We start from the raw sequence: 18,811 nt of genomic DNA, 5'->3' as shown, positions 1-18,811 counted from the left end.
GGGTGACAAAACTGAACATGCCTGGTCTGGTTCGAGTCCAATTTAGACTCGAACTGAACCAGGCAAACCGGTTTTGTGCACACCCCTATAGCCAGCCAGTGCATGATTACTTCTGCATTCAGCTGTTGGCCTGTGTTGGATTGCCCATCATACTCTTATTTACCAAATCTGGGCAGTCTGATTTACATACTATCCTAATTGTTCACAAATTTCATCAAATTTACTCTTAAGTTGTATGAAAAAATGTATTTTTTCGGAGAAGTTAATCATTTAAAAGTGCCTCACATTTGCATGTAAACAAATGGAGCACAAGCTTACTGTATGCAGTTGAGTGCTGGATTTGGGCTGGGATGGTCATGAGGAGGCAATTTAAGTAGATTTTCTATAGCCCAATGGGTGTTCTGTATGGGGATTTTTAAATTTTTTTATTTTGCTGAAAATCCAAACCAGCCTCAGCCCCATCTATAACCTTCCATTTTAACAGTGAACTGCATTGGAGAGCTGATATAAGCCACTCTGTTTCAAGTACAGCCCCTTGTCCCCCACCTGCAATATGGGGATACTGAACTGCATTGCCATTGTTACTGACAGGCCATTGGTAAATATTAAAAAAATTCTTAAAACGTTCATTTTAACATGATGTAGGACCTAAGTTTGAAAGAGCATGAAATTTTGTCTATACTGCTACCTTTTCTTTGATTGGAGAAGGGTACACTGCTGCCCAGTTATTGATTGATTGATTAAGTGCCGTCAACTCAGTGTCGACTCTTAGCGACCACATAGATAGTTTCTCTCCAGCATGATCTGTCTTCAACTTGGCCTTTAAGGTGGGAAGGTGGGAACTAGGGTTATATGTCCAGGATTAGTCTGAATTGTACCTGTAGGAAAAGTTTTGTCATGGACATAAAATGTCCAGGAATTGGAGTGGGAAGATCACTTTAATGAATTTTGCCCATTACTCTGGTGTTTCTCTCCAGGAGTTGTAGCTACTGTGTGTCTAGTCAATGTTTTAAAGCCCCATTTTCTTACCCTTGCTCTAGCATCAGAGCTGCCCAACTGGCTCAGTAAATCTCTTTCCTTCATTTCTGAGTCATTTCTAGAATTACTGAGGATCTGCTGAAGGCAGGGGATACCAAGTATAGAAGAAAAAATTTTTTAAAATAAAATGTTCCAAGTCCAACTGTATTTAAACAATGGTCATTTTATAATCTGTTATTAAACAAAGTGAACAATACAGGTTTCTTTCATTTCTCATCTGCACTTGTGTTATTGTCACCCCTCATGTATCTGATTGTGCCTGTTGAGGTGAAACACTCAATAAGCCTCTCCTGTGCAAAGAAAGCTGTAAGGAAAATGTGTGAAACAGCTGCCAAGCTCCACTGTTCAGTGTACTTTCTGATCCCGGTCAAAAAAGTAGGGTTTTTTAATTTGCACACATACACCCCTTTGATGGTTGTGTCCAGGAATTCTTGTTCAGGAAGTCTCTCTGACAAATGTGGCAACCTTTATGGGAAAACATCTCATTAAAAAAATGGGAAGAATACTGCCTGCACATTTTGCTTCATATCTTTGGTTCTATAAGATCTAGAGATTGGCGGCGGCAGCTGCTGCTTTTAAATGAAAGCTGGGAATCTGAGTCAGCTAATGACCCAAACAGGTTGTGGGTGGCCTGGTCTGGAATCTGGAAAACCAGGTCATACGGCAAACCTAGTTCTGGGGAACATTATTTTGGGGGATTGCTCTCTTTGCTCCTGGTCACTGGTGTTCAGACTGTCTCTTACACTTATGTCTGCTTGGTTTGGAGAATTTCTCGAAGTGTCATTTCTTTGTTAGGTTTGTTTATGTTCTTTGTTTTTAGGTTTTGTTTCTGTACTTCTATCTGCAATCAATTTTTCCTCTGATTATAGAACTGAGTTTTTAGAGTGGAGGAAAAACATTCAAATAATCTGTCAAGTTTCAGCTTTTTCTTTTATGAATAAACTAGTGTTTTCAAGCCCGTTAAAATAATGGGTGCTAGTAGGGGAGAGTTCCGCCGCCAAGAGTGCCGTCCGCCCCCGCCGTCTTCACCATTTGGCTCCGTCCACCTCCGCGCCCCCGCCCGCTTCTCTTCCTCCCGGTGCCTTTTTTTGTTTTAGCGGCAGGGCCAGTTCCGCCGCTGCCGCCTCTGCCTTCCCGGTCCCCTCTTTCTATGGCCGTTGCTTCCTCCTTTATCTCCGCTGCCCCCTCTGCCCTCCCGGTCCTCTCGTGGCCGCCTCTGCCTCCTGGCCCCCCAGCTGCCGCTTCTGCCCTCCCCGTAGCTGTTCCTCGGCCGCCTCTGCCCTCCTCATCAGTCGGCCGCTTCTGTCCTCCTTCCCCGCGCTCGTTCCAGTCGGGCCGCTCTCTGGTCGGGCCGGTCCCGCTGCCTTTTTCAGCCATTCCCCCCCCCCCCCCACGGTCAGGCTGGTCCTGCAACTGCTGCTGTCTTTCCCTGCCCCACGTCTTTCCCTGCTCCCTTCTCCCAGTCTGGGAGCCAACATGGCCGCCCGCTCTCTGGTCAGGCCGGTTCCGCTGCCGCTGCCTTTTTCCTCCGTCTCCCCCCCCCCCCCGCGGTCAGGCCGGTCCTGCCGCTGCCGCCGTCTTTCCCTGCCCTGCGACTTTCCCTGCCCCGTCTTTCCCTGCTCGCTTCTCCCTTTTCCCTGCTCCCTCCGGGAGCCAACATGGCTGCCGTGTCCCTGCGGCCGTATCTTTCTCGGACGTTCTGGGCATGCGCCCTGCGCATGCCCAGAACGGCCGAGAAAGACACGGGCAGGGACACGGGCGCACACTCAACCTCTTTATTATAGAGGATTAGAGACTGCGTTTTTACTGGATGTATAGACGTAAGACCTAATTGGTATTCGTTAATGGTCTTACCTAATGGTCTTACCTAATGACATTAGGAAGCATGGCATAAAATAAAGTAAGATAGTTGCTTTTACTATTTGGTGGGTGGGGGGGTTGTTGTTGTTTCTTAAGGAAAGAAAGTTTAAACTATATCTTAAGTTCAGGGATGAATCATTATTCAAGTTGTATTCCTGCAGTGAGATGTGTCTCTCAGCTCCAGGAAAATATACCTAATTCTTGCCAATGTCCAATACTGTGGACTGCTAGAAACAATAAAATTTTAATAAGCTTGCAAATAATAAAAAATGATCCTAAAAGTGACATTTTCAGAGAAGCTTTAGATAAACAGCAGGGCAGCAGCTGAGCCACAAGTTAATGCCATCTAGCCATTATCTTCTGCCCCTCCTTTTGTCTGGGGAATGAATTTTTCAGTGTGCATACTATATATTGTGTTTTAATTTGAAGTCCTGGCATGTTTAAGATATGAAAACCACAATTTTAAATGTTAAACGACAAGAGTATGAGTTCAATAAGTGACATATTAAAAGGATGCCTTAATGCTGATTTAAATGTCATATGAAAGCATGTTGTTATTAAATCATAACTGCCATATGAGATTATGGACTTGAAAAGTTAACATTGGATAGTAAAAATATGAATTTCAGGATGATCAAAATAACTGATAATTCAGATAGGCAGAAGCAAATTTCTTTGCTCCAGAGGGTTAAAAGAGAGAACCTTCTTTGAAGATCCAACCTTAAAGAGAGTTAACTGACCAGTTTTAATACTTATATTATAATTTCAAAGATGTTTATAGCTGAGTCTTTTCCAGGGGTGCTTTAAGTGGTGTAAAGGAAATAAAAAGCTTATGCTGCAAAAGCAAGGAAGATAGGGCAGTTACACACACACACACACACACACACACACACACACACACACACACACAGCTTTTCAACCAAAGAAGTTCACAAAGCAGTTGTAGGGGGAAATGTAATAATAATAAGGCGATTCCCTATCCCCAAAGGGCTCACAACCTAAAATAATTGCAAGGTAGAGGGATGTTGAAGGAATGCTGCACTGGGGTTGAATAGGGCCAATTGCTCTCCTCCTTTTAATATAAAGAGCATTGCCACTTTGAAAGGTGCCTCTTCACCCAATTAGTGGGGGGGTGCGTGCACACAAATGCGTGCACGCATGCACACACAGAAAGAGAGCTGATGGCTTCACTTTCGAAGGGAACCTTCCCATTCTGGATGGTTGGCTCAGAACATACTACCCCATGCCTCATGACATAGCTTCATTACAGATAGCATCTATCACAGAACAATCTTTAAAAGAAATTCTGCTAATTTGGTCATTACATTTCAATGAACCATCTTGAGATTGTTTTAATGAAAGGTGGTATACAAATTTAACAATAAAATAAATGTATAGAAATATCCAATTTCGCAACTAGAGAATTTCGAAATGATCTGTAGCTTGTTAAATTCTGCAGTGGTGTTTTAGAACATATATTCTAAAACATCTAAAATTCTACTACACTTTTCTTCAAATCTTCTTATTTAGATTCAGTCTGAAGCATAGAGTTGGCTTTTTTAAATTATTGTGTTTATAAACTGCTTTTGCTTTTTGTCAGACCTCCAAGGTGGTTTACAACAGGAGTTCCCAACCTGTGGTACTCCAGATGTTGCTGAACTACAATTCCCATCACCCCCAGCTACAATTCATTGTGGCTGGGGATTATGGGAGTTGTAGTTCATCAACATCTGGAGTACCACAGGTTGGGAACCCCTGGTTTACAACATCAGTAAAAGCATTTTTAAAAAACAAAACAATGAAACGTTATTGTTACTGCCTCTTCCGTCTTTTCCTCCCCCTCACAGGCAGTTGATGGTGCTATGAATGATGCAAGCGTTGAGCTACTACAAGCAAAGAGTTACTATGGTTGTTAAAATAATTACCTTTGAGTAGGGTGCCTGCCTGTTTCACATTTCATCAGCTAGTTACTCCCCTTGGTGGTCTTAGCTAAAATATTGGGTCTATCTCAACTCCCTTTAGTAACGATGAATAATAACAGTGGATATAGGCACCAGGCATGTGCAGCGTACTCATCATTAAAAGCAGAGCGGGGTCTGCTGCTCTTGAAACTTGCACGGGCTGGCCTGGCTGTGCACTGACCTACTTTACAGGGTTGTTGTATGGATGACTGAGAGAGTGTATGTGAAGCATCTTTAAGAAAAGAACTGTTATTCTGATCACTGTGTGAATCTTGTCTGTCCACTCTTTACTAGAAATACAAAATGCTTCAACGATCCTGAGTGTGATCTAAAATTAACTGAGCAGACATTGAAAATACTTGTGAGCGTGCGCACGTGTGCACGCCTTAGAGGGAACACTGGCTCCAACTGTGTTCTCTGTTCCTCTGCATTTAAAGGAAAAACCCAGTAATTTCAGTAGTTTTGTCAGCATGGGCCATTCTGGGGTGATGTTTAGAGTCAAAAGCCTTATAACCCTGAGAGATCCATGGGCTTGTGTCCAGACTACCAATTCCCAAAAGAGGGCCGAATCCTCTGTCATGAGTCTACCCATGTGACATGGAATCCTTATTTTAAAATGAGTTATAAAAATTCTGTTGGCTTCCAAACTGAGGCTGTTGTTCATTTGTTCATGCCGCAGACACTGACCGTCTCTAGGATCTGAAATATTCAGGATTATCTTCTTGTTCCATATGTATTAGTATAACAGGTGTTCCTGCCTTCCCTTATACAGTTCTCAGGCTTTTGGATCTTCAGGCAGTCCTTCAGTTAATGGTTTTCTTAAGTCTCTTCAGCCTTTTCCCATCTGTCTTGTAACACACACACAGCGCTTGACTTTAGCTCTTACTCTTATTATTTTATCTGAAGAGAGATCCTTTTAGCAGGGAGACTGTCAGGAGGATGAGTCTTTCAACTGTAGTTTTTAAAGCACAATTTGGTTGTATTCCATTGCTACAATGTGGTTTTATATTTCTTCACTCACTTTTTAAATTGGATAGTGGTTTATCATATAAATCTGCTGCTGTGGGTAATGGGGGATCACACCAATCTATGCAAGGATCTGGAGGGCAATGGGCCTTCCTTCCATTCCCAGGCTTGGCATGCTGTGGTGGCTAACTGGCATTGCTCCTAGGCTATCTCTGCTTTGGGCAACAGGAGGGAAGGGCCATCTGGTTAATAGAGCTAGTAGTTTAGATGGAGGATCCCATCCCAAAATGGAGATTTTGTTTAGTGTTCATATGACTGCTAACAAATACATTTAGGTAGTGGGAATCCACCCCCACCCCACACACTCCAAAAGAAAACTTACCCCTGATCTCATGCTTTTTCCAGGTCACTGGACTATAACCCCACTGGAAGCAATACATAGTGGGCCAATTCAGACATAATGCCAAACTGTGGGTAGGTCTATCTGAGGTTAACTGCTGAAGCTGAGAACTGTGCCACAGATGATCCAATAACTGCAATTTTGTTATCTCCGCCCACTGGCTAGAGTCGTCCCGTCCTCTTCCTAGCCTTTCCTAACGCAATCCCAGCATTCACAGCACTGTTTGTATTGCCAGACTGTGGGCATGGCATCAGCACGTTACTCACTCAGAAACCATTGGCTATGCTGTGAACAGGGACATGCACATTACACTCAAGAATCAATCATATTTTCTCATCAACTGGCGATCATCTTGGGCAGAGCAAAGACAAAGTAACTCTTTCCTCCCAACCATCACACAACTCTGCTTGGAGGCTGATACAGCCTTCCCCGTATGAAGCTGGAAATTGTGTCCAAAGCCTGCCCAACTATCACCAAGATAGTAGTAAAGAGAAAATAGAATTCAGATAATTTATTTTATGTATCGCATTTATATATTAAATCAATATAGTATAAAATCTCAGGGTGGTGGTGAACTTAAAATCATATAAACAGATTAAAATTACCATAAATAAAACTTTAAAACATAATAAACTAAAAGCCTGATAAAACAGGTGTATTTTCAAAAGTCGTTTAAAAACAACTAGAGATGGGGAGATTCTGATTTCATTTGGAGTGTGTTCCGGAGCCTCAGGACAACCTTAGAGAAGGCCTGGTTTTGGGTCTCCAGTGAGTGAGCCGGTGGCAACCACAATCAGACCTCCCATGATGATCTTAATAGGTGGTGGGGTTCATGAATAAGAAGGCATTCTCTTAAACACCCCGGGCCCAAGCCGTTCAGGGCTTTATAGGTGATAACCAGCACTGTGTATTTTATTCAGAAACTAATTGATAGGGGTGTGTGTGAATCAATGTTTGTGTTTCGATTCAAGCTCAAATTGAATTGCAAAAACTGAAATGGATTTGATGAATCAATCTTGAATCACTCTAATCTATTTGAGTGATTCGGCCACCATTTTGACTCCCATTTTCCCAACTAATTGATAGGAGTGTGTGTGAATCAATGTTTGTGTTTCGATTCAAGCTCAAATTGAATTGCAAAAACTGAAATGGATTTGATGAATCAATCTTGAATCACTCTAATCTATTCGAGTGATTCGGCCACCATTTTGACTCCCATTTTCCCATGAAAAACGGGTCTCAAAATGGCACCGTTTTTCCGGGAAGAGTTAGTCTACCAATTGGGATTGGCGGGTAGACCAGCCTTCCACTTCAGACTTCACACATCAACCCACCTTAGGAAACTGGTCTACCCATGTTGTGGTATTTGAGGCCCTTTTCCCCAGCAAAATGGGCCTCAAAATGATGTTCAGATCACCCAAATAAATTCAGGTCAAATTGGGGGTGATTCTCCTCGACCCCAAATCAAGCCCTCCATTTTGAGGGTGACTAGATTCAGGGTTGAATTTGTAAATCATCCCTGACTCAACCCAGATCAATTCAAGGTTGAATCAAATTGCACACCCCTACTAATTGACAGTCAGTGTAGTTCTTTTAAAATAGGAGTAATGTTGTTTCTATAGGTGACCCGGGAGACCACCCTGGCTGCCTCATTCTGCGACAGCTATAGTTTCCAAACTACGTACAAAGGCAGCCCCAATGTAGAGCACATTGCAGTAATCAAGCCTGGATGTTACCAGCATATACACCACTGTTTTAAGGTCATTTGTTTCAAGAAATGGACGTAGCTGGAGTATCAGTCGAGGCTGATAAAAAGTGCTCCTGGCTGCTGCATCAACCTAAGCTATTAGGGAGAGATTTGGGTCCAGAACTACTCCCAAGCTTACATATCTGATCTTACAGAGGGAGTGTAACACCATCCAGAACAGGCAGATCTAAACCACGTCCTATGTTCCCATAACGAGTACCTCGCATCTTGTTTGGTTTCAATTTCAGTTCATTTTCCCTCATCCAGCCCATTACTGATTCCAAGCAAGCATTTAGAGAGTTTAAGCCATCTCCTGATGAAGTTGATATGGAGAAATAGATCTGGATGTCATCAGAATATTGATAGCACTCTGCACCAAATCTCCCAGCAGTTTCATTGTAACATCCAGGGGTGGGTGGAGGGATCGTAAATATGAAAAAAGCATCATATACCTTCGTTCCTGTGAGAGGGGGATCCAGTCTCATACACTGCACCACTTCTAGCTAGCCAGCCCTCCCTTGGTCCTCCAACCCCCACCCTCAGAACCGACCCAGGCTTTGCCCACCCCCAATACACCCAGGGTTTGTTCATACCCATATAGAACCACCACACTGCTATCACACAAGCCTCATCCCTTTTTGTTCCCACCTTGCCACCACACAAGCCACATTTCCCATTCTTCGCTTAGTTTAAGAACCACACAACACACATCAGTGAACAAGTTTTTCCCCAAAAAATTAAAAGCAATTTACTCAATTTAGTAAACTTACTAAAGTTGAGGTAATCAAACTGAGGATCAAGAGTTGCAGGGATTGGTCCTAGGGGCAGTCTTATTCCCCATGGAATAAACATGGTTCTAAATACTCGAGATACTCTTCCTCCCCTGAAGCCAGCCTGGACAGTTACTGTGCACAAGGACTTAAAAACTCCTGTTTTGATTGGAAATTATCTGAGCAACTGTGTTCCCCGACATGTCTGTGTCAGTGGTCACATGCAGCCAGGCTCAAGCAAGCTCCAATGAGATGGCACCTAGGGACCCAGAAGCCCTGCTCTTCTCCACCAAACCTCATTGAGGACCAGCAGCTTGCATTGCCCAGTTGTGATGAACAGAGGTTACTCTATGCTTTCCTGGGATCTATCCTCATAGAGAGATTGCTCTGATCCAAAATCTAGGAGCATGCCACTTCTTCAAGGTAGCTGCCACCAGTTGAAGATTGATCTAAAGCCACTGACCCAGCTTAGATATGGCTCCAACAACCTAGAAGTGCCTGGCTTGGGACTTAAAACCAGTTTCTGCAACCTCCAAGAAACTGGAGAATATATATAGGTTCCAACAGAAGGACACCACCTTCTTAACTAAACACCCTGTGCCCAACTCAGTTGTTGAGAAAGAAAGAAATTGGACAAGAAGGTCTACTCCACCACTAGTTGTCTTGTCCGTGTTGCAAACCACCAAGACTGTTTGGCATGTTATCAACACTTTTTCTTGGAGAAGTTGGCACCATTTCTTAAGCAAGTTCAGCTGGACCAAAAGGATGTGGCCCTGGTCTTCCTAAACAAGGGTCTTTGTGTGGCCAAACAGCAACTGCATTCCTCTAGGCATTGTGTGGACTGTGGATCCCATTCTGTGTCAACAGCAATTTATTTGAGGAGACATGCATGGTTAAGGTCATCCTCCTTGACTCAAGAAGCACTTGAGGACTTGCCCTTTGATGGGGAAGCATGTTTTGGCCAGAAGACTGATGACACTCTGGAAAGGGTCCAAAAACTGCCCACTACTGCAAGATCAATGGGTTTCTCATAGTCCTCATCATCGACCTCGCCTTCTGAAATGAAGAAGTTCTGGCCACGTTATTCACAATCCAAGCACTTATCATATCACTTTAGTGATTCCTTTCATAACCAATCCAGCACTACAAGCCTACCAATTCCAATTCCGCCTCTAGACTTCAAGCTGCTCTCAAATCCAGGACATCCTGTTTAAATAGGCAATGATGCCACCATATTGCCCCTATCAACATGCTATGAGGCATGGGCTGCTATAACATCAGATGTGTGGGTTCTGGCTATTACACGAAACAGTTACAAAACTGAGTTCCAATCCCTACTGCCCTATTCAGGAATTCAGATTTCATCCTCCTCTCCCGATTTTTTGCAGGAGGTCCGATCCCTTCTGCAAAAGATAGCTATTGAGAGGGCACATCTTCACAACCAACGTGCAGGTTTTTACTTCCACTATTCACAGTCCCCGAAAAGGACAGAGGTTAAGACCCACCCTCGACCTGGGAGACGTGAATCACTACATAAACTATCTGAGGTTCTGTAAAGATTCGCATACCTACCAATATTCTATCCTCCCATTCGGACTAACATCTGTCACACGTATCTTCATAAAATATATGTCTGTCATGGCTGACAGACATGTCATCTTTGACTTCAAGGGGTCAGGGTGTTCCCGTACATCGATGACTAGCTTCTGATCACATCATCAAAGAGGCAACTTCTTCTTCACGTAAGACTGAGTCTCTGCCTTCTCAACTCTCTAGGCATGCAAGTAAACTACAAGAAATCAAAACTAATATTTGCTCAGTCGATAAGAGTTTCTGGGCCCATTCCTCGACTCAAAAGCCACCTTCGCTTATCTTCCTCACCAGAGAATTCAATCAATACATCTCGCTGCACTCACTCTCTGCACCACATGCAGCCACAGTGTGAGGTTTGTGCAATGATTGCTAGGCCTGATGGCCTCATCGACACTGGTGCTACCTCTTGTCCGCCTTCGTGTGCTGACTTTATAATTCTGGTTCCTCAGCAACTTCCATCCCCAGAGGCACTATCAACACAAAACCTTACCGTTGCCCCACAGGGTTCAGAATGCTGTGCTCTGGTCAACGAAGGTATCCAACCTTGCCCAGGGTACCCTTTTTCGCAGGCCCGCACCCAACCTAACCATCACTATGGTTGCTTCCATTTTAGTTTGGGAGGGAGCACACTTCAGTCCTAGTGGTTGCTGGGACTTGGTCCCAAATGGAGCAGAAGCAGCATATCAACTACTTGGAATTGTTGGCCATGTTCAAAGCACTCAAGGCGTTCTGCCACTGAATAGCCAGAAACCCATTTCTTCTCCTCAAGGACAATACTATGGCTTGGTCTTACATGAACCGTCAAGGGGGCATGGCGTCCAGGTCACTGCTTTGCTTGGCAATGCTTCTCTGGTCATGGTGCCTGGATTGGAAAATATGGCTGTTAGCAGTTCACATTCAGGGGGAAAGCAACACTCTGGCATATGCCTTGAGTCGACAGAACTCTCCCATGAATGGAAGCTGGACCCCAAAGTTTTGCAGATGGTCTTCTGAAAATGGGGAACTCCTTGCTTGGACCTCTTTGCAACCACCCCAAAGACTTAATGTGTCACATTTTGCAGAAGAGCAGGGGCAAACCCACAGTCTGTGGGAGATACCTTCCTTTGGCACTGGGGTTTGCCACTACCATACATCTTCCCACTGTTTCCTCTCATATTAAGCGTTCTTCAGAAGATCATTTTAGACAAGGCCAAATGCATCATAATTGCTCTATGGTGGCCAAGAATGCCACCTTTCTATGACTGTCACAAAGAACTTACCTTCACCTTCCATTGATTCTGCATCATCATCATCATCATTATTATTATTATTCTCTGCTGACTGGGAACCACAGCCGTCGTATCCATCTAGATATCGACTTGAACTTACCATTCCAGTCAGGAGAGCTTTGACTTTCTACTTGGACAGGTTTAAAGTTTTCCACAGGTCACAGTCCTTGTTTATTTCCTATGCGGAACCCTCAAAGGGTCTACTAATTTCAGCACAAAGCATAGTTTCTTGGGTCATGGAGACTATATTGTTGTCCAACCAACTTGCCTCAGAGCCACTACCTACACCTATTCGAGCACATTCAGCAAGGACCATGGCAACATCAATAGCTTTTTGCAAGGATTTGTTCCTGATAGTCATTTGCAAGGCAGCAACATGGTCACATCTGCCCATGTTCATCAGTCACAATGCGCTAGACCTGCATTCGAGGGCTCATGCTTCCTTTGGTGCCTCAGTTTGGGGCTCTACTCTCCAGTAAGACTGCACCTTCCATCCAGGTAAGGATGCTTGCTATTATCCCAAGTGTGATACTCAGAGACCATGAAGAAGAAATTCAGGTTTCTTACCTGTAACTGTAGTTCTTTGAGTGGTCTTCTGTGCATTCACATGACTCACTCTACCTCCCTGCTGCAGCCTGGGGTGCTGTTACTTAGTGCTTCCGGTATGTGGTGATCGCTCAGGCTGAGGGAAAGAGGTAGGTTGTCAGCTAGAAGGAGCCTCCCCCACCCGCTCTTCTCCTCTTATTTTGTAAAGCTCTAGAAAGGTCCGAAATTTGACTCTGCACAGGAGCAAACCTAAGTGTGGATGTACAGAAGACTACTCGAAGAACTATAGTTACAGGTAAGAAACCTGCCTTTCATGTTTTCTTTATGAAAATAAATTTTGTTTGATTTTAACTTGTGACTCAGTTGCTTGATAGATGTAGGTGGTGTCTAGGGTAACTTACTCTGTTTAGAACTATGGTCTCAATACAATTTGAGATTGTGCTTACAATTATTTTAACTTCGTAAACATTGTAGAATGTTTTCCTAGGAGAAGCCATTGCCAGTCTGTGAAGACAATGCTGAGCTAGATAGACCAATGGTCTGACTCAGTATATGGCCGTTTCCTATGTTCCTAACATTGGTTTTGTGTTTATTTGGTGATTTAACATTATATCTAATAACAATTCACACAATCAAGAATAGTGTAGGCCCTCATACCTTAGTTGGGGTGCTGCGCATGCTCCCAATATTTAATCGTTTGACAATTGAAAAGCAAGGTTGTAGGCACCTTGCGTGACATCCACTCTACCCAGCTGCTGAATGAAATAGGAGGGAAAGCCCTCCGACTCAGCTGGTGATTAGTACATCGTCACAGAGAGCGCCTCTGACTTGCTTTTTATCTGACAAGTGATCAAATACAGGGAGCATGCCCAGCTCCTGAACCTAGGGTAGGAGGCTTCTCGTACCCTATTCTTGGTCGTGTGGTCTGCGCTAATGTCTTGGAATACATCCTGGTTGAATTTGTGGTCCTTTGAATGGTGTGACTATGTCTTAAGGGCTGCTTCTCAGCTTACATTTACATTTACTGACTGAATGAGTTCCACAAGGCATTCCCAGAGCTGAGTACACATGGAAGTGTAGCATTGAATTGAGTGGCTTCAGATACATGCCACTGATATGAGAGGTAATATTTTCTCTGCCCCTTTCACTGAATAGAGAAGATGCACACCCGAAATGTGGTGTGATACTGTTCTGCATTCACCATGCTTTTGTATAATATTGACTGAAGAAGATTCAGGAGCACCTAGGCATGCCTGTGAGTGGTTTTCAGAATGCTGCAATTCTTGAGTCTGTTGGAGAGCCTGTATTATTAATTATTCAGTGGTTTTATATAGCTGTATAAACATAGGTGTAGCTCTGGGTAATTATCCTATGATAAGAAAATGTGAGGTGACCAAAAAACCCTGAAAGTTAAAATGCAAGTTGCCATCTTCCATAGAAGAAAAAGAAAAATGCAGTTCCTAGAAACATTTGCTAGGAATTGAAGTTAAATGTAAAATTATTTTCTTTTTCAGATGCTCTTAAGGAACAGAATGTTATGAATTTGAATTTATATACTTAAAAAGAGATAATTCACATTATATTTGTCCTTTTTGCAGCTGTCCACACAAGGAGAGGCCAGCCAAGTGATTGGGCCATTAACAGAAGGACAAAGAAGAAATGTAGCTGTAGTTAATTCACTGTACAAGCTACACCAGTCTGTGCTAAAAGTAAGTGCCATTGATGATTAAGCATGTTAAGTTCCTGTTATAATGCATCTGCATTCATTCTTAATTGAACTGGCAGTGATGTATAAATGCTTCTGAAATGGTTTCTTAGAGCAATGGCATAGAATCCAATTTGTCATATCCATCTGAATAATGTTATATTATTAGTGAATAGTTTAGTAATATAATTATTTATCATTTTCTTCTTTGTTTATTGGTGCACTTACTACTTTTTCATGTGCTCTGATAATTTAGAAAACGGTAATATAATTAAACAGAAAATACATAATTCTGTAAATTATGGATTGTTGCATATTTGCTGTAAGACTTTTAAATGCAAGAGGGGTGGCCTAATGTGCTCCATGAGGTAGTTTTCGGTCATCCCTGACCCATGGATACACGGATCTAACCCTTTTTTCACCACCACCCCCTCATATAGTGAGCTTGGGTGTCTGTTACCCAACTGCGGGTATGTGAAACCGCAGATAGTGAATCCGTGATTAACGAGGTTCTCCTGTACTGTGACTTGGGATCCAAAGAGCTACTTAAGGTGTGCTTCAAGATTTGGGCATACTTGGTGAGATGATTTTTACTTCCCACCCCCAACTTTGAACAGCAGACCCACATGCCATGTCACTAACTGCATTTGAAAACATCCTTCAGTTTTGAACTAGTGTTGCTCTAGCCGTTATGACATAGTAACAGGTGTTTTGTTTTGTTTTTAAAGGCACATTCTAAAGCCTCCTGAAGGTGCAGAACTAGTTATGTTTCTCTTTGGATTCAAGTCATAGTATTTAGATTCAAAGCCCCATTGTAAAAATGTATGTATGTATTTTTAAATAATTCCTTCAAAGAATTCAGAGTGATCTTTATGGTTGAGCTTACCCTCACAACGAGCTTGTGAAGTGGGTTAGGTGGAGAGATAAATGACTGGCCGAAACCCAGTGAGTTTGATGGCTAAATGAGGATTTGGGTGGTGACACGATTCGCATTGTGATGCAAATGGCCTTCCCCAGTCATGAAAATAGCCTCTGCGTGTATGCAGAGTCCCCAGCTGAGCCACAGCTGGCCTGGGCTGTCATTCAGGAGGCTGGTGGGGGGCTTGGAGGAGCCACCACCTCTGATGTCTCCACCACTAAAGCTAAGCAGGATCCACCCTGGTTGCATATGAAAGGGAGACTAGAAGTGTGAGCACTGTAAGATATTCCTCTCAGGGGATGGAGCCGCTCTGGGAAGAGCATCTAGGTTTCAAGGTTTCAAGTTCCCTCCAAGGCATCTCCAAGATAGGGCTGAGAGAGATTCTTACCTGCAACCTTGGAGAAGCCACTGCCAGTCTGTGAAGACAATACTGAGCTAGATAGACCAATGGTCTGACTCAGTATATGGCAGCTTCCTATGTTCCTAACCTTGGACCTGCGAAACCGGGCCGGTTCTATTCGAATCATAGTTTGAATTGAGCCAGCTTGCACATCCCTAGCAGGGGAAGATGTGAATTATATTTAGGTGGTGGAGTTCGTTAAGGTTCCATTTAAAAATATTTTTTTTGGCCTTTTGGTATATATCATGCAATTAGAATCACCCATGTGCAGATAGGTTTACAAAATGTTCTGTTGCTTTCATTACAAGTAGACAAAAGGAATCCCAAGGTCCATTATGAAGGGAAATTCCTCTCTCCTGGATTGTTGTCTGGGGAATTGTAATCCCGCAGGCAGAAAGTGCTATGTATCTCTCTCTGTTTAACATGGTCCCATACAGAGTCTGGTCTAGAATGTGGTGGAACTGAGACACAAACATTTGTCAGTATCAAGGGCCTGCACTGGAAAGGACTTGCACCATGTAAACATAGTAGTAATAAATGAGTGTTGGCTTTAATATAAGATTAATATTGTTCTGCATATCTTTTAGGTAGTCTCCAGCCAGAGTGCGTTTCCAGTAGCTTCTGAGCAAACAATTAGCACAGCCTTGAAGGTACGTGAATATTAATAAGTCACAGATTTCCCCCACATTTAAAAATAACATTGATTAGCTTATTGTGTGTGTGCGCGCGTGCGTGCGTGCATTTTGTTTTAAATTCTATAGGAATGAATTAGGGATAGTCATAACATAGTAATGACTAACTTAGTTTGGATCCTGCTCTAAGTCTCCTTGAAATTAACGGGACTTAAGTTTGAATCTTAGTCATTGTTTTCTTTTCCTTCATTTTAAAATAGATAGGGCTGAGTGAGATTCCTGCCTGCAACCTTGGAGAAACTGCTGCCAGTCTATGAAGACAATACTGAGCTAGATAGACCAATGGTCTGACTCAGTATATGGCAGCTTCCTATGTTCCTATAAAATGAAATAACTATTTTTAAAAAGAGAGTAAACTTGCAGGTGGATGATGACTTTTCAGATATTTCAGTTATATAAAGCTCTTTCTAGAAATGGTTGTCAAATCATATTCTCTGGAGAATTTCTGCTATAATAAGTGCCTCTCCTTACTGACCCATGTTCAACTTATTGCTCTGCATAAGGTGAGTGGGAAGATTTCCAACTAAGAAGCACAGTATGTTTTATTCTATAATATGTTATGGCACAAAACACTGTTCAAAATTAATTAATGAAACTTCTTATCATTATGTAGTGGAACTCATATAGTGTAAACATATTGTAATTTTATCTGTTTGGATGATGATGATGATGATGATGATGATGATACTGTGTGGTTTATACTTTTTCTTGTAGACAATCCATGATTTGATGGGAAATGCTGTGCAACCTTTACTGAACTCAGTAGAAGACTCAATAGAGGCTATTATCATCACTATGCATCAGGAGGACTTTTCTGGGTAATGAAGATACTACTTTAGTCTTGTCTTAGACATGCATATGATAGTATTCTGTATTACATTCCCCCAGTGACCTTACAGTAGAAGTGCTTGTCTCAGCAACCTAGCTATACTCCAGTCTGTTAGTAAAGAAGGAAGTAATACCAGCAATTCTTGCTGCTTAACAATCTGTAGTTCTGTTATTTGTCTGTCTAGAAAGACAAGCTTTCTACACCATTGAGTGAAGTTGTCTGTAGAGTTGGGATGTATAACACCAAGCTCTATGTCACACTTATGTTGGAACCTAAGGAGGCTGTGGAAGTCCTGAATCCTAGTTGGGCAGCTCTCTGCAGGACTGCAGTTGCGCACGTAGGCATTTCAGGAGCTCGGACCTAAAGGATGAGGAGGTCCTCTCCTGTGAGGGCCCACCCCCACATTGTGGAAAGTTGAAAACTACTACTACTACCACTACTACTTTTCTTTCTTCTTCTTTCTTCCTCTGGGAAAAAAAATTCTGAAGGCAGATACCCACTGAGCAGCACTTTGTGCAATGCACCCGCCACTCTCCTGTCCCTGGGGCCTCCAAGGACCCAAAATATGCTGGGGGGCCTCAGAATGTCCTGGGGTGGCCTCCCTGCAGCCCACCACCTTGCCTGCCCCAACTGCGCCATGTCACACTGATCTCTTTTTTTGTATGCCATGGGTGGGGACAGAGATCTTCAGCTGAGCGGGCCTCCATGGTGGCAGATAAGCCAATGGTTCCAGCTTGGGCCGCTGCCAGAGGCCAGAGCAGGCAACCTGCTTCCATGTTCCTGCACAGTGTGAGTCGTGAGCATTGCAAGCCTGTGACGACGTCCCCTATCTCCGATCTCTGCCCCACCCCATGGCACACACAAAAAAGATTGGTGTGGTGACGGGCAGCATGGCACGGCAGGGGGCTGCACGGAGGCGCCCCCCCCCCCGGACATTTGGAGGCACCCCTCCCTGTGCTGAGGACTATACTTTGTCTCTGAAGTCCAAAGAGTGCCACTGCAGGACTGATTGGGAAGAACTGAAACTTAATCCAAACACAACAGAGTTGCTTGTTGGATGAAATACTGGCCTGGGAGATGGTGTTTTGCGTATTCTTCATATAGAGTTGCACTCCCCCTTAGGAATTAGGTTTGCCATCTGAGGGTACTTGCTGGTTTTTATTTGGGATGTGCACAAATTAATTTTTTTAATTTGATTTGTGCCCAAAACATATCACTCCTGATTTGTTTTGTATCCAAATCTATCCCCTCCAAATCACCACAGATTCGATTTGTATTTGCTTTGATTCAGTTCGGACTGATTCGGACCACTTAACAAGGTCCTGAGGCACCAAATTTGGGTGGTTGGTAGGTTCCCATGGGTGCCACCTACCACCCAAATTTCAAGGCAGCGGGACACTTAATAATTTTTTTTTAGTTTTTACTGATTTTGAATATTTCCTCCATAGGAAACAATGGAGATTCGAAGTTGCCATATCCTAACCCAAAAACGGATTCCCAGCCTTTATTTTAAAAAAAGAGCTAAGCTCTAGCCCTTGTAGAAATGGAGTTATGGAGCAAAATGTGCAGTCATTTTTCCCCCCAAGTGTTTGGATTCTTTGGTGCATAATAACATTTCCTCATAATGAATCCCTATGAGGATTCATTGCACACCTTCATTTCTTCTGTTCATGTTGACTGTCACTGGACAGTGCCAACTGTCAACTGCCACGTGCCAACTGCACTGCCCTACCACCACTTGCAAGGCAGTGGGGTACTCATTTTAATTTTTAGGAATATTGAAATGTTTATATTCTTTGGTGTCTAATAACTTTTCCTCATAATGAATCCCTATGAGGATTCATTATACGTCTTTGTTTCTTCTGTTCATTTTGAAGATCATTGGACAGTTCCAACTGTCAATTGCCGTGTGTCAACTACATCCCGCCCCGCTCCCCACCCCACACACACTGCGGAACTCAGTTTATTTTTTAGGTATTTTTAAAGCATTTATATTCTTTGGTGTCTTCATTACACACCTTCATTGCTTCTGTTCATTTTGACCCCCACTGCTTTGCAGGTGGGAGTGGGGAATTAGTGGCATCCCATGTTCCAACTACCCTGCAACCCACAAGCCA

General features: G+C 43.1%; 1 protein-coding gene across 4 annotated transcripts in view; it reads left to right on the top strand.

Moving 5' to 3' along the window:
- The window catches only part of COG5 (component of oligomeric golgi complex 5), a 270,566-nt gene that overhangs the window by 226,536 nt on the left and 25,219 nt on the right, over positions 1 to 18,811 (top strand). For all 4 annotated transcript variants that reach the window (XM_053255351.1, XM_053255350.1, XM_053255353.1 and 1 more), the window contains 3 exons: positions 13,748 to 13,858; positions 15,761 to 15,823; positions 16,580 to 16,683. In XM_053255351.1, coding sequence (XP_053111326.1) covers positions 13,748 to 13,858; positions 15,761 to 15,823; positions 16,580 to 16,683 — 278 coding nt within the window. The remainder of the gene's footprint in view (positions 1 to 13,747; positions 13,859 to 15,760; positions 15,824 to 16,579; positions 16,684 to 18,811) is intronic.

The sequence above is a fragment of the Hemicordylus capensis genome, chromosome 5 (genome assembly GCF_027244095.1).
Source record: "Hemicordylus capensis ecotype Gifberg chromosome 5, rHemCap1.1.pri, whole genome shotgun sequence".
Classification (NCBI taxonomy): domain Eukaryota; kingdom Metazoa; phylum Chordata; class Lepidosauria; order Squamata; family Cordylidae; genus Hemicordylus; species Hemicordylus capensis.
This window is presented reverse-complemented; position numbering and strand designations above follow the sequence as displayed.